Source organism: Rhagoletis zephyria, unplaced genomic scaffold (genome assembly GCF_001687245.7).
Source record: "Rhagoletis zephyria isolate East Lansing unplaced genomic scaffold, Rhagoletis_zephyria_1.1 Rzeph_scaffold_00819, whole genome shotgun sequence".
Classification (NCBI taxonomy): Eukaryota; Metazoa; Arthropoda; class Insecta; order Diptera; family Tephritidae; genus Rhagoletis; species Rhagoletis zephyria.
In genome coordinates this window covers 128,919-145,583 of record NW_016157903.1, presented here as the reverse complement: position 1 = coordinate 145,583, position 16,665 = coordinate 128,919, and the positions used below count along the sequence as shown (strand labels likewise).

General features: G+C 38.2%; 1 protein-coding gene across 1 annotated transcript; it reads right to left on the bottom strand.

The window, feature by feature from the left end:
* Positions 1 to 15,490: 15,490 nt before the first annotated feature.
* On the bottom strand, positions 15,491 to 16,448 carry LOC108361702 (syntaxin-5-like). Its single transcript, XM_017614403.1, has 3 exons — positions 15,919 to 16,448; positions 15,767 to 15,854; positions 15,491 to 15,705 (listed from the first exon to the last, which is right to left on the bottom strand). The coding sequence occupies exons 1-3, from the start codon at positions 15,946 to 15,948 to the stop codon at positions 15,491 to 15,493; spliced, it is 333 nt and encodes a 110-aa protein (XP_017469892.1). The 5' UTR covers positions 15,949 to 16,448.
* Positions 16,449 to 16,665: the final 217 nt, after the last annotated feature.

Genomic DNA, 16,665 nt, shown 5'->3' with positions numbered 1-16,665 from the left:
TAATTTTTTTGTTGCATACTTTGCCGTTTGGCTTCCTTTGCGCACTAAAACTATTTTTGATTTAGTCGTTTAATTTTTTTTGTTAAACATCCTTATGTAAAAAAATAAGGACTTGGAAAGCGGTTTAAAAATTGGTTAAAAATAATAAAAACAAATAATTTTTTTGTTGCATAATTTGCCGCTTAGCTTTGTTTGTGCACTAAAATGGTTTTTGATTTGGCGTTTAATTTTTTTTGTTTAAACAGCCTTATTTAATAAAAAAAGGGACTTGGAAATCGGTTTAAAAGTTGGTTAAAAATAATAAAAATAATTAATTTTTCTATCACATAATTTGCAGTTTGGCTTCCTTTGTGCACTAAAATTGATTTCGATTTTGTCGTTTATTTATTTTTTGTTGAAACATCCTTATGTAAAAAAATAAGGACTTGGAAAGCGGTTTAAAAACTGGTTAAAAATAATAAAAACATATAATTTTTTTGTTGCATAATTTGCCGTTTAGCTTGTTTTGTGCATTAAAACTATTTTTGATTTTGTAAAAAAAAAAACAATAGGGACTTGGGAAGCGGTTTAAAAAGTGTTTAAAAATAATAAGAACAATTAATTGTTTTTGTGACATACTTTGCCGTTTGGCTTGTTTTGTGCACTTAAACTTTTTTTGAGTTTGTCGTTTAATTGTGATAATGAAGCTTCTTAATATTTTGAATTTCAGCCATGGTAATCACCACTGTTTGTTTAAATTTCAAAGTGGTACATAAAGCAACCGGTTTTGCTTTTCTATTTTACTATTATTCTTTTCTTCTAAAAATTATTGAACATTGAAAAAAAAAATTAATTAATTTTTCAAAAGTAAACTATTTCATCTTGGAACGGCAAATTTGGACATAAGGACTAGTCTTTTGTCTTTGAGTTTGCAGGGGTGCTTCGCAAACTTTATATAAAGTTAGCAAAACACCTTATATCTAAAAAAATACAAGAGTGACAAAATTATTTTTGCCACAACTAATTAACCGCAAAAAATGGCATATTCATGGGTCTATGCGACGTTTTTTTCTTCATGTTGTTTCCCTAACTTTATACACATCTAAGAGCTGCATAAGTTAAACGTCCATTCACGCGCATAATTCCAGCTCGAACCACCATCTGATTCAGAGCCAGTAAAGGGCTATTTTTGCTAATAGATTTTCTTGCATTTAATGACCTAATTTCATCGAGATAGTACTGGCTTTGAGTCTGGACGATAATACGTACTTTGGCTTGATTTATTTCCTCGTGCGTTAGGGAGAGAAAATCGGGTATCGGTAGCTTTCTAGCTGCGTTTATTAAGCGATACATAAACGCTACTACTCGCAACGCTCGAGCAAAGGAGGAAAAACGTGCAAGTATATCAACAGACTCAATCGTGTGCAGGGATTCAATACGTCGTTGTTCTGGGGGTAGCCATTCTGGGCCATTCCACCATAATGCGCATTTCACAAGATCTTGGGTATGACATCCACGGGTTCCTAGGTCGGCAGGATTATCAGCACCGCCGAGTGGCATTGCTCACTTTTTGGAGTATGAGTGAAATTCTATTGGCGACATACGTTTTCCAAGTGAGCAGTGGTTTTTCTAACCACGCCAACACAATGGAAGAATCTGACCAGAGGTACAGGTCATATGCAGGGAGATCTACTTGGGAGTGAAGTTGGCTAACCAATTTCGATAGCAGCACTGCTCCGCAGAGTTCGAGTAGAGGCAGGCTCACTGTTTGCAGAGGGGCCACTTTACTTTTGGCTGCGAGCAGGTGCGACGAGAAGAAATTTGCGTCATGTTGCACTCGCAGATAGACGCAAGCACAATATGCGTTTTCGGAGGCGTCTGAGAACCCATATACTTGTACACGTAGATTAGGCGATAATTTCACCCAGCGGGGAATAACAATTTATTTGATCGCGGGGAGATTTTCGCGCAGAGAGTTCCATTTGTGGAAAGCGCCGGGTTTTACGTGCTCATCCCATTCGATTCCTTCCATCCATAATTGCTGAAGGAGCATCTTAGCGGAAATCGTTATTGGCGTTAGCCATCCTGCCGGGTCAAACAGTTTCGCTACCGCTGACAATATTTGCCGTTTTGTTCTCGATTTGGCAGCGGGTACAGGATCATATGTGTATGAGAAGGAGTCCGTTAGTGCGTTCCAGTTTATGCCTAGAGTTTTTGTAGAGCTAGTGTCCTGAAACTGGAGAAAATCAACATCAAGAACCTCGGAATCCGGGACTGATTCCAAGATTTTTGGGTGATTTGAGGTGAATTTTCGTAGTGAGAATCGTGCAGATTTTAGGGCGTCTTTAACTTGGGTAAATGAGCTTATAGTGGACTGTATATTGTGCCCGCCATCGTCCACGTATGTTTTGCGTAGGAGAATATTGTTGGCGAGGAGGTGGCCTCCATGTTGTCTATGGTGATGTATTCTACCAGAACTTCTGAGTAGAAATAAAACGATACGAGTAAATACAAGAATATACTCGATACTTTTCGTCCGACACAAAGTAATTTTGGTATCGATACTTTTGAACCAAGTACTGAGTAGGTATAAAAAAATACTCGTATCGAAAGTCGAGACCAAGGCGAATTTTCTTTCGAAATTTTTTCCTTCACCCTATGGCTTTTTAGCGCCAGCGACCTTCAAATATTGAAGATTAAAATTATTTCCTGAAACCAGTATGAAATGAACTTTTTTAACAGATATTTTTGCTGTTGCATCAGGGAAAGCATTTCCAGGGTTACAAAAACCAAAAAATGTATTTAAAACTTTTTTTTAAGTTCATTCTTAAGTCAAAAGAATATAAAGGCGCGAAGTTGGCTCAACCTTCTCGGTTTGCTTCGCCAAAAACAATGGCCTCTTCGTATGTAAAAGTGGTGGTTTTGACTTATCGAACATATCGATACATCGAGGTTGCCATGTCTGCTTCCCAACCCGAGAGGGTTACCACTTATACTGTGTTTACAGCTCGGCCAACCTGAAATTTGATCGACCTCGATCAATTACAATGCAAAAGTCTAATAACAATATCCAACGCGATAAAATGCCTATGTGATATAATTATTATAAAAAGAACTTAAAAAAATTAAAAACAAGCTTAAAAAAAACGAAAAATTACACTGAAGATAGCACAACGCCGAAATCGCTTTGTCTCCAAACCAAATTTGACAAGGGATGACGGAAAATCGTTCCACATTACATCACACTCCTACCCTGTCGGAAACACCAACAACGAAACTGAGAATGCTTAAAATTTATTTTGCTATTTGTCAGTATCGCCCAGCTCATCAATGGGTTCAGCCTTTTGATTCCGAGTCACCCCTAATCTCATTCGGTTCGCTTCGACCACACCATCATACGCTAATTGAGTAAACTGACAGTTTTCTACATCTTTTATTACATACCTATCACTACCTAACCTTTTATGTACCATGTACGAACCTTTGTACTTCGGTATAAACTTCTTGTTTAACCCAGCCGTGGTATCACATTCCTTATTACCACAAAGTCGCCTACCTTATATTCTTTCGCTTCGATGCTGTGCTTTAGGAAATAGCTCTTGCTATAGTCCTGAGCATTGTGTATAGATTTTGCGGCACTATCTCGTAAGGCAGTTAAATTACGCTGTCCCTCCTCGTTTAATTTAATTTCTGCATATTCAGAAAATTCGTCAATTATTTCTCCTCGTTTTAATTTAATTTCTACATATTCAGAAAATTCGTCAATTATTTCTCCTCGTTATTCCACACTGAACAACAGCATACTAGGAGAGTTTTTGGTTGTACTATGATTTGAATTATTTATAGCATATTAAGCTTGTAACAGTTTCTTGGACCAGTCAGCGTGATCTATCGGATCACTCAATTTCCCTAGCATGGCTTTGAGAACCCTATTAACTCTCTCAACTTGCCGCAGTTTGAACATGCTGAATGTTCCTTCTCAGTAAAAACTCTTTGAATTCTAATGAGGTAAAACAGATACCCCTGTCGGAAATTATTCTTCTAGGCCTACTGTAGTAGCTAAAGTATTTATCTAATGCGGCTTTTACCTCCCGTGTACTTGTGGAATTTGTAGGGTAGAGCTTTACGAATTTTGTAAAGGAATCAATAACTACTAACACATGCTTCCTTTTTGAATTTATTGCTGGCAACGGTCCAAAGTGGTCGATGTGTATTGTATCGAATGGCAAAGGAACTTTCGGAATGCTATACAAGTTTCTCTCCCTAGCTGCAGCTGGTGCGACATACATTATGTATTTTAGGCAATTTTTAATGAACTGATCAACTTTCCGGCGCATTTCCGGAAACCAATAATACAAACTAATTTTACTACAGCTTTTGATGCCCAATTTTTTCATGTATTAGTCGTATGAAATTATCTTCCATCTCTTTCGGTATGTACAAAGCGTTACGTCCGTTGTCTTTCACCCGATATACCAAACCCTCTTTTAGGTCAAAACTTTTAACCACTCCTCTTTCTAGTTGCTGCCGCAATTGTCTTATATTTTCGTCCCGTTCTTGTGCTACCTGGATTTGGAAATCCATTTCATTAATATCAACTGTTGCTACCTGACAACGACTCAAAGCATCCACAGGGGTCATAGATGCTCCAATACGATGTACTACTTTGTAATTAAAATTTTCTAATTCCAATGCCCGCCTAGCAATGCATGCGTTCACCTGTTTCTTCTCTAAAGTCAAAGCAAATGAGTTGCAATATGTTACAATTTTAAATGGGATACCCTCTAAGTACACTTTGAACCTACGCAGAGCATAGATGATGGCAAGCGTCTCCAGTTCGAAACTGTGATATCTTGATTCAGGGGGAGAAGTTGTTTTCGAAAAGTAGGCAACGGGGTGTAGCTTTGCATCATCTTGTCTTTGCAACAAAACTGTCCCAAACCCAATTGCACTGGCATCACAGTGCAATGCAGTTTCCTTTTCAGGATTGTATATAGCTAGAACAGGCGACTCTGTCAATTTATTTTTCAGCTCCTTTAATGCTCTATAACAGGTTTCAGTGAAGTTAAAGTCAGCGCCTCTCTTTAACAATTCAAGTAGAGGCTTGGCGATCTTTGAAAAGGACGGCACAAATCGTCTAAAATACGAGAATAACCCAATACAAGAGTGCAGCTCCTTCTGATTGGTGGGAACGGGATATTTTACGTGCGATTCGCTCAGCTTTATTCCCCTAGATGATACTGAATACCCAAGGTATTCTATCTCCTTACTTACATTTTGAAATATTCAACTTTAATCCCTGACTTTTAATTCTTTCGTAGGATAGTCTTATGTTCCTTAAAGTCCTTCGTAGCTGTGATGATATCATCCATATAAACCATAATTTTTCTAGCGTCTATTAAATCTCTAAAAATATTTTTTATGAATCACTGGAAGACGGCAGGGGCATTTTTTAGACCAAAAGGCATTTTTAAGTATTCATATTGCCCATCTGGCGTCACAAATGCTGTGAATGTGATAGATTCGGGAGAGATGTTTACCTGATGGAAACCACTCTTCAAATCTAAGGCAGTAAATATTTTCTTCCTTTCCAAGTACTCTATACAGTCCTCTATAAGTGGTAGTGGATAGCTGTCCCGTACTGTTATTTTGTTAAGTCCTCTGTAGTCAACACACATCCGTATCTGTCCATTCTTTTTTTTACGAGAACTATGGCGGAGGAGTATGGTGAATTGCTTTGCCTTATTATTCCCTCGGTTTCTAATTCCTTAATTATTTCTCGCACGGAATTGCGCTCAGCGTAGGATAATCGCCTTGGAGCGCAGTGGAAAGGGACATCCGTAGTCAAATGAATTTTCATATCGTACCTTACAGGTTCCGACAACTTTTGTTTCGGGTCAATATACGATTCAAAAATTAAGTCAGTCAACTCAACCCGATCGTTGGGTGCCAAGCTACAATCTACATTAAGCCCTAATTTATCGTTACTAATTTCAATATGAAATATATCTGGCAACTGCGCTGTTATGCGATCATACTGTTGACTAGTCAAATAGCTCTTCTCAGGTCTCTGAATATCAGGTTTACTCAATACACCATATTCAGTCAAAACTCCATATCCATCTAGAACTGTTACCAAATTTTTCGGCAAAGGAGTGCAAACATCTTTAGTTTTGTTCAGTGAAAGTTAATTTATTTTTATTATATTTCAATTCAATTTTAATTAAACGTATGTTAAATAGTCTCAAGAAATCTCGACCAAAAATAACCGGCATTAACATTTCTTCATCCGGCAGAATTTTAAGTAAAATAGTTTTAGTTTGATTTTTAAATTTGACGGCACATTTAGCCTCGCCTAAAAAGTTCAGAAAGCCTCCTCCAATACCACGAAATTTAAACTGCTCTTTATTCGGCCGAATTTTGTTCTTCGGAACATACGAACTTTTCATCACACTAATTGGGCTGCCGTTATCGAAAAGGGAAATGGACTGATTAAAATTTGCACTCCCATCCGATCTATTTGTAAAGGCAATACTTACTTCGTTAACAGCTTCTAATTCATCACAGCTATCGTCCCAGTTCTGGATTGCAGCAATTGATTCGTCGTTCATCGGTTTCAGGACCTTCTTTGGATTTGGGCATGAATGATGGTTATCTCCCGTTTGCCAACAACGGAAACACGACCCCTCTGGACGCATCGGGTATGGACAATTCGGCTTGAGGCGTCCTCTCTTCGAGCAGTTGAAACATAGCGGACCATCATTAGCTCCCTTGCTGCTGTTGGATACTTGCTTCGAGCCTGCGACTGATGTCTTCTGCGTAGCATTACTTAGCTTGGCTGGCACTACTGTTGAACTACGGCGCGGCATGGATATCTTCAGGTACCTATCTAGTATCTGCTAACGAGCCCTTTTAACTCGCTCAGCGTCCGTGCAGTCATCAACAGGTTAATGTTGGACACATTACCCATAATCCCGTCTAATATAAAGTTAATAACCTCAATTTCCTCAACTTCGCCCCGACTGGCAATAGACTGCATTGATAGAATATAGGAATGTTAGCTTTCATCATTCTTACGCCAACGTCTCTCGGACAGCATACGATACACATCATGTCTGCTAACTGCTACGTCGAACTCTTCGATCAAAGCTAGCTTTAGCTGGTTGTAGCTCAGCGCCGATGTCGTTGATAGAAATAAAACGACGAGCGGCGCAGGCTCAAGAACTTGAATCTCTCGTCTGCGTTTACTGTACGTATCAGCTCCTCGAAATATTTAAGGAAATGTTTTACAGACCGCGTGGAGTTATCTCCGCTGAATTTTGGTACGGCATGTTCTATTTCTAAGAAATTTGGCTTCATTGTATTTAGGCCGGCATCACAAATTTCCAGCTCACGAATTTGCCGGCATAGCTCAAGAATTTCTCGGCGTTTTCTTAACGTATTCAATTCGTCATCTAAATCAGCGTCATTTTTTTCGTCGGCTTCGTCAGCTGAAACTGTACAAATATGTTCGGCAACTGCGGCGGCAGTGAGGACGGCATTGTTAGCATCGGTTTCGTTACATTCAGCAGCTAAAACAGAAGTTGGTCGGACGACATTTGAGTAAGCACCACTTTCGGTGTCAAATGTGGGAAGGGTACTTTCGTTGGAATCAATAGCGTTAGTTTCTCCAAATTCAATTTGATTTAAGATCGAAACTCCAACGACCTCTTCCCAAAGTCGTTTTAACTGCGACGGAGTTGTCGTGGCGGGAACCTGAACACCGGCCATTGCCAATGCTTCGGCCATTTTGTGCTTCGGCACGCATTGCATTTTGATCCTCTTTTTACTTCTGAGAACTGCGTAACTTTTGTTAAAGTTTTACTTGTTAAATGGTTAGCTCTGTATTTGGGTGGATCACACCCCACACCTGACGCTATAAACGCTCGAATTGGCAATTTTCCAATTGATAATAGATTGGCGCTTACACACATGTATGTTATCCCATGTTCGGACCGACATCGAAAACATGTTTTCGTTGCTATAACTGGTTTTCGACCTGAAACTTGTGTTTTCGTCCATGTAAAATCTGTCAAACGAAAACCAGTTTTCGCTGAAAACTACTTGAAAACTCACGTTCCACTCATTCCAATCGGTGTCTTCACTATTATTTTAGATATATGTATTTCTCGAAGTGGAAGTCATATTTTGTTATCTTTAATACGCTAGTTGGGATTTATTGTCAATTGGCTGGCCAAATTAAAATATGAACAAAAAAAAGGTTACTAATGATAAGAAAATGAAAGACAAAGATTTTGATTTTGTTTTTTCGTAGCAAAACTTTAACAAAGGATGAAAGAAATGTCAACGAAAACACTAACAGCCGGTGCGAACAGCCTTCAGCTCTCAATCTCAAAACTCGTTTTCAAAGCGTTTTTGCTGTCGGCCCGAACATGGTATTAGTGTTTGGCCGAGCCTCTCCTCCGATTTGTGCCGGGCGCCTTGATGTTGTTACACAAAAGGGAGAGACCTACAGTCTTACGGCGATCCGAAAGATGATTGTTGCAATGAGAAGTTGTTTTTCAAGGCGGTAATACGCTCGCAGGTTTGCCATTGAATGCCGATGGCGACCGCTGTAAATAAAAAACCATTTTTTCTATTTTTTTGCGATGTTGTTTTGACCAGGGCTTGAACCCAGGCACTGCGGAGAGGAAGAGCGCGCTGCCATTTAGACACCACAGCGGCCTTTTTTTTACCTAAAAATAGCTTGTAATTAACATTTGAAAAACAATTTAAAAGACTTTAAAAACTTCATTGCATACTGGTTTCATGGCAAAGAAAGGAAGCATGGACAATGACAACATTTACGGGCTTTTACGCGTCAGCGACGGCGAGTACCGCAGACGATGGAACGATGAGATACAGGGCTACGCTGGCTTGGACACCGACGCTCCAGCTGTGAAAGTATTCAACTCGGAACCCGCTGGTGGTAGCAGAGGAAGAAGGAGGCCCCCACTGCGATGGAAAGACCAGGTGGAGAAGGACTTGGCTTCACTTAGCACTTCCAATTGTCGTTAGTTGGCACATAAACGAAACGACTGGCGTGCTTTGTTGAACTCGGCCAAAATCGCTAAGGCGGTAAAAGCTCCAAATAAGAATAAGAAGAAAACATTATCGGACCATATTACAGCTGGCGGAGACTAGCTCTGTATTTAAAAAAAGGAGCAAAGGAGAAAAGAGTAGGGTCCACAACGTGGGTGAAAAAAACATAGTCCTCATAGAAAAAACTAAAATGTTCAACGTAGCCCAGCCCACAAATTTCGAATGGAAATTTAAGCTTTCCAACATCTCACCATATAAAATCCGTTACTTTTTTTAGTAAAAGAGGTATACATCTGGAATTTTGTCGACTTATAAGCCAAGGTTCATACATCCGCCCATGATTCAATAATTAAAGGTTCGATAAACTGGCACCGCTCCCTTAGCAGTGGCCCGTCTTGCTTCTTTGCAAATTAACTTAATTAATTGCCTACTTTAGGTACTTCTCTGCTACCATTTTCGCACCAAGGGATTTCATTTTTACCTTTTCTCTGTCCTTCATAAATGCACCCTTTTGTAAGGGAGTGTCAAACCTTAAATTATTGAATCATTAGATCAGCCTATGATAAAAAGTCAAATCGGACTTCCCAAACCCCCGAAATTCAATATCAAACATATCACGGTTCTAACGTTAAACGAGATTACCTTCTTAAATTTTTCAAGGTATTATCTCTTTCAAATACCATTCGGCATTAAACATATAGTTTTGCTATGTTATCTTGTTTTATTTATTTTCAGTTCCTACATTATTAACTTTTATTATTCGGATTTATTATTTGCTGAGGATGATTAATTTATTACTTAAAAAAATTAAATTTAATAAAGTTCGTACGGAATATTTTCATAGCCAAAAGTACCGATCACATTATGCGACAGTCAAAATCGGGATGGGATGAAACCAACGGGAAATGTTATATCGATCAAAAACAAGTTATACGTGGCCCGACGTTTCGCTGGGTCACGTCTAGTATATATATATATATATGTATAGAGGAAATTGTCACCTTTGGTGGTCTTTTTTTTTGACATAACTCGAGAACCACTCGTCCGATTTTGCTCAAACAGATTTAAAAAAATTAAAAATTACAATTCCTTTAATCTGTTAATATAACGTTTTTCTATATACTCAACACTTTTGCCGGTAAAAATAAATGTATGAAGAAAAAAATAATTATTTTTGCCTAATTTATTTTTACCGGCAAAACTGTTGATTATATAGAAAAACGTTATATGAACAGATAAAAGGAATTGTAATTTTTAATTTTTTTAATTTGTTTGAGCAAAATCGGACTAGTGGTTCTCGAGTTATGTCAAAAAAAAGACAAAAAGGTGACAATTTCCCCTATATGATAGTTACTAACTTCAAATCGATATATCTCGATTCCTAGACGTGACCCAGCGAAACGCCGGGACACGTATAACTTCTTTTTTACCGATATAACTTTCCCCGGTAGTATGAACCCTTCCCGATCACTGACCCCTACCATTTGTCTCACAGTGTTATTGATGGATAATGGTGTTTTTACACGGTATGTATTTGCATGTGTACATCCCACTTTTTACATATGGAAATGCCAACATATCGTGTAAAGGCAAATTAGATTTGTTTCTGTAAAAGTTAAATAAAGACTGTGAATTTAAGAGACATATTCAGTTACATATGTATTGAAAAAGTATCATTTACGGAAACAAACACATATCGTGTAAGAACACCTTAATGTTTTATTGTATCGAAATTTGCCTTCCGATTATTCGAACGATTAACCGATTAATTTTCAAAATAATCGAAAACGCAATAACGTTTGAATCAAAGTAGAGTAATCCAAAAATAGTCGATCCAACTACCGAATAATATTAGCAATCATCAAAGTGCCCACTCTACCCGATACATAATACTTATATTTATGCACGATCCAGAAAATAAAGGTCGCGCCATTCGCGGACCGCTAACCCTCTCTTTGTCGATTTGACAGCATCCACCCATTCGCTGACGTCACACAATACTTTTGTTTACATTTTCTGGTTCGTGACGTTTTAGGTTATTTCAACTTTACAAATTTACAAATTCGGAAGACTTTGAGCGTTGTTTTGTTTTTTGTGAAAACTGATAAAAAAAAGTTATAAATTAAAGAAAAAAATGAGGTGTGCAGTGGTTAATTGTGCTAGTGTAAGTGCCAAAGGATCTGGGTGCGCTTTTTTTACTTTTCCGGCCGACATTGAGTTGGTGGAAAAGTGGATCCAGTTCTGCCGGAGACCAACGATTTTCAACGCCCGAACCAGCGTCATCTGTGTAAAACACTTCACCACTGATGACTTCGAGAACGAGCTTCAATATAAAATGGGTAAGTTGTACTATTTAATTCGCCAATAAACGCTTATTGGATTTCGTGAGGATGGTGTGACTCAGGAGTAAATTTCACGAAAGGTAGCCGCCCTCATCGTAAATATGAAACCCCCCGGAAGGTTATATTTTTCACTTTTCATTAATACTGATTTTTATTAAAAGAAATGTTTTAAATTGTATTAGGCTACGCTAAAAAGCGTAAACTAAAGCGGGGCGTTGTGCCGACAATTTTCAAGCCTGCTGCGGAAATGCCAGATCCTGACAAGGAAGCCCAGCAGCAAGTGTACAAAACCATTGTGAGCGATCTACTGGAGCAGTCCACTTCCAAAGGCATTACAAGTTTATATAGTTGAAGTTCTCCTAGTTATAAAAAAGTAAATTTCAGAAGCCGAAGGTCTTATGGGCCATAACCGCGCGGACGAGGAGAACTGTGGCATATTGCCAGATGCCTTGACGCCTCTGTGTTCCCCACATCGTGCCACAACACCTAGCAAGGTGTTTTACTATGACAGCACGCTTAAGGAGGTTGAGGATCTGCAAGAAAAATTGTAAGTTCAAAGTTTAATTAAATCTACATACATACATATATATATATATCTATAAAAACCATATTAAATTTTTTGTTGTTTATACGTATTTATGTAGACGAGCTTCATTACGCGAAAACGCTTTTCTCAAAAGCGAACACAGCAGGCAACAAAGCGAGATTGCGGCTTTTAAGCGAGAAGCGCATTTGCAGCAGAAAAGGCATGACTGGGAAGTGGAGTCATTGCGTAAGAGCTTGTCGGAGGTGAGGATGGAGTTGGCAAGTGTAGAAGAAAAGTTGGCAAAAATTTTCTCTGCTGGTCAGATCAGCAAGATGAAAAAAGGCACGAAGAGGCCAACTTGGACGGAAAAGGACATAGCGCAGTCCATTACGCTATATGCTGCAAGTCCCAAGGCATACCGTCTGCTGCACAAGCTAGAATTTCCACTTCCTGGAGTTCGCACCTTGCAACGTTCGGCCCAGAAGGTAGACATTTCCAGAGGACTAATTATACCAGTTTTCAAACTGCTCGGAGCCTCTACTCACATGACCACCACCCAGAAGCTATGTGTTTTGAGTTTCGACGAAATGAAAGTCAGACAGACTTACTGTTATGATGTTTCGTCGGACTCAACACTAGCGCCCGTGAATTATGTTCAAGTTGCTATGCTTAGAGGTAAGTACTACAATCAACTTTGTTACTTTGATGTTATGATTTTAAAATGTATATATATTTTTAGGTCTTATGTCAAAGTGGAAACAGCCTGTGTTTTACGATTTCGATCGTAAAATGACCTTCGAGGTGCTAGCGAGCATTTTGGAGAAGTCGCAAAGTTGTGGGTATAACGTTTTGGCGATTGTGTGCGATCTTGGGGGCACTAACAGATCCCTCTTCAATGACCTATCTGTAACAGAGGAGAAGCCGTGGTAAGATACCAAATTTACAAATGTACATATATACTATATGCTCAATTATTTAAACATATCATTATACAGGTTCATTTTCAAAGAGCAGAAAGTATTCGTTTCGCTGATGTTCCTCACTTGCTGAAATTGCTCCGAAATCATTTCCTTGATCAAGGGTTTCTCATAAATGGGAAACCGGTGAAAAAAGAAATCATTTTGGAGTTGTTGTCATGCACCTCCACGGACCTGACGATCACACACAAAATTTCAGCAAGTCATGTGAACGTGGCTGGACCTCACCGCCAGAAAGTGAAAACGGCTGCGAAACTATTTTCGCACACAGTTGCACAGGCCATAACGAGGGCTGCAAGTTTGGGCCATTTAGCAGATAAAAACTGGAACGAATGTTTCCAGCTCTTCAAAATAGTAAGTATTAGTAAATAAATATAATTCTATATGCTTACATCTATACATACATTTATCTCCCAATTGTTCACATTTTAGGCAAATGACTGGTTTGATGTGCTCAACGTGAGGGTGCCTCACGCTGACTCAAGGAAACGGTGTCACGCTTATGGCTTAGCGAAGGAAGAGCAGGACAACATTTTGGATCAAATGACTGCTTTGGTTAAAACTATGAGGGTAATTGGAAGGCAGTCCCTTCTTCCATTTCAGAAAGGTAAACTTAGAAACTTATATGAAAACTATTAAAAATATTCAGTTCTATTTTGTTTCAAACCCCTTAAATATATATGTATATATATATACATAAGTACATGTTTTTTACCTTTCAGGAATCATACAAAGCAATAATGCATTGAAGATGATGTTTGATGAGATCAAATCTCGCTTCGATGTTAAGTATGTATTAACATATCGCCTCAACCAAGATGTCTTGGAAAACTTCTTTGGTGTGATTCGTTCAAAAGGTGGGTTGCATGATCACCCGGACCAGCAGGAGTTTAAGTACCGCCTCAGACTTTATCTGCTTGGCCACAACAAAGGCGTTTTGTCAGACTCTGCGAATGTAGAGGAGGATGATACGCCGAACTTAGAAATGACGCAACCCCCACTCACAGGTTCTTCAAAAATTGTATTCTCCAATTAAAATATATTATATGACATATTATATTCTATTATATTATTATATTATATTATCATATTATATTATACGACATATTATATTATCAGGTATATTCCTGCAAAATTTGCAAGAAGGCCCGGAACTATGGCCGGTTGAAGAAGCTGAGTTCAGCGACTTGGAGCATGATGGCCTCGAGCATTTAGCCGGGTATATTTGTCACAGACTCCAGGATGACATCCCCAGCACATCGCTCAGGAGCAATGACGACCCGTCGTTTTCATGGGCAAGTCACTTGAGCGAGGGTGGCTTGAAAGTACCCAGCTCTGCAATGATGGACCAAATGCGTCACTTAGAGTCAGTGTTTCAAGCAATGAATGAAGATGGCTTGCTTATTACAAACGACTTTGTAAAAAAACACATTGAGCAAGCCTCGAATATCCATTGCGATATTAAAGTAAAAAAATTATTTTTCAGGGCAAGAATGTTCTTTAAAATAAGAAAACTAAACAAAGAACTCATAGAAAATGCCCACAGTAAAAAAAGAAAATATAAAAAAATATTGACTTAAGTGCATTTGGTACCATCAACAAATAAGCAAGGTATGCAGCAGGCCTGGTAAGTTTATATAAATAAAATGACATATTGAGCTATAAATTTACATATTGCAAAAACCTTACCAAAATTCTTTTCTTGCTAGCTTTAGGGTCAACATCAACATCTGGAGTACGTGCACTCATGTGATCAGAAGTGAAATATACCTAAGATGAATGCGTAGAATGCCTCCCGTAAGGAAATGGTTCATTAATTGCATAGCAATATAAATTCATTTAATTACAGGTAAATGCTCTTGATACACCAAAAGGCCCTTTTCAGGGCCGCCACGAATTGCTAAAGTGATCAAATTTTTTGCAAACATTAGCTTCCCTGTGTTTGTATACATAAAGGGCCCTTTTCAGGGCCGCAAAGAATTTACAAAGGGATCAAATGCTTTATATAAGCTTATCTGGGTCTACATACACAATACCATATATACACAAAAGGCCCTTTTCAGGGCCGCAAAAAATTAACAAAGAGATCAATTTTTGACTGTCGTGATAACGAATAAGAAATGTACATATGAGTAGTCCACTTGCAAACAGCGTTATGTGATGTTATAATAGAAAGCCATAAATTTGAAAAAACGACTACGACAACAAGTAACATTTAAATTTAATCTTTTTTATTACCTAAAAATTTGGATAAAAAAGAGCCTTATAAAATTGTAACGTAACATAACATGTCATAAGATAACATTAACAGTCTATACGACCTAAAGCAGTTCTCTAAGTTCATCAGAAGATAGATACTTTTGAAAGTTTATAAATAAGTATGATAGCGACTTTTGGAAGAAGACTTAACATTTGATGCTAATATAAAAAGATTTTGCACTCTGTTGTTACTGGACATGAAACTACTTTAAATACTGGTACGTAATCCATCAAAAACTAAAAATCGAACAAATTTTACATAGCGCCCTTTGCAAGTCGTCGTTTAAAGTACAAAACCGCGTATCAACAAAATGCAAAAACGCGTATCATGATAATGCAAATCCGCGTTTGTGGGGTTGCGAATTCCTTATATATAGCTTTAGCCGTTTAAAGTTTCTGAAATACAACAGTACGACAGTATACAGCTGTTTGAAGTCGGTGCCCATGCTGGCTAATTTAGATTGTAAGGCATACACCATGATGTAGGTCAATTCATGAATCTCTTGCGGTCGATCATCAAAAAGACTCTTCTTTTTGGCCACTGCAAAAGAAAAGGTAAAGTAATATTTATAATTAAGAACACCTTTTCATTTTATACTCACGCATTGTCAATTTTTCCAACTTGGCATATGCACTTGCTATGTTTTTGCCAATATATTTTGTGACCATCATAAATTCCTGCACCATGGACTGTAAGAAATGCGTAAACATAATAATGTAAACATCTTCAAATGCACTTCTACTTCTAACTTACTTGTAAGTCTCTAATCTGTTCCTCGTACATAAATTGCGTCTACGTCAAGGTCTCTATACGATTGCCGCCTTGGTTTACATTGGCCTTATCCGACAACTGGCGTATGATAAGCTGCGCCATTTCCAACTCATTTGACTTTTCTTTGAACTGATGTTCAACATCGGGAGCACGTTGCTGCATTACATCTAACAGCCTTTTCATTTCATCCAGATGAGCCGCTTGATGTGGTTTGATGTGTGTGAAGGTTTGTTTACAAAGTGAATTTTTAAGTAGTTGAACAAATGCCAGTGGGCAGCCAGCGTTCCAGTTGCTGGCAACAATTTGCAGGCTTGGGCCAGCGTTTGTTGCGGCTGCCGGAAAAGTAGCTAAATAATGAAAGTAATTATATGTATAGCGGAGTAGGAGGTTTTCCTTTATTTTAAAAGCTTGGTTACTGATTTCACTAATTGACGACGATGCAACGATCACCGTGGAATCGTTCTGCAAATTGTTACCAGCAACTGACCCGCTGGCTGCCCGCTGGTATTTGTTCAATTACTTAAAAAATGCAAATCATTATAATGATTGCAGTGATTTAACACTTTCAGCGATTTGCATTGCATTTAATAAGTACACATTCTTTACTTTTAAACAACCAATTTACCATTTAAAACTAAATAATTCCGTAAATCCGCGATTTATTATGCACTTTGTAAACAAACCTTTCAATTTCGCCCCAGCTGTTCGATTCTTCTTCTTTTTCTTATT

Bases quoted from the DNA above. Each gene is read 5' to 3' on its own strand.
- LOC108361702 (XM_017614403.1), bottom strand. From the start codon at position 15,948: ATGTACGAGGAACAGATTAGAGACTTACAA. The intron at 15,855-15,918 runs GTAAGTTAGAAG...CATTTCTTACAG, and splicing joins AACAGATTAGAGACTTACAA to TCCATGGTGCAGGAATTTAT. The intron at 15,706-15,766 runs GTGAGTATAAAA...TTTCTTTTGCAG, and splicing joins GTTGGAAAAATTGACAATGC to TGGCCAAAAAGAAGAGTCTT.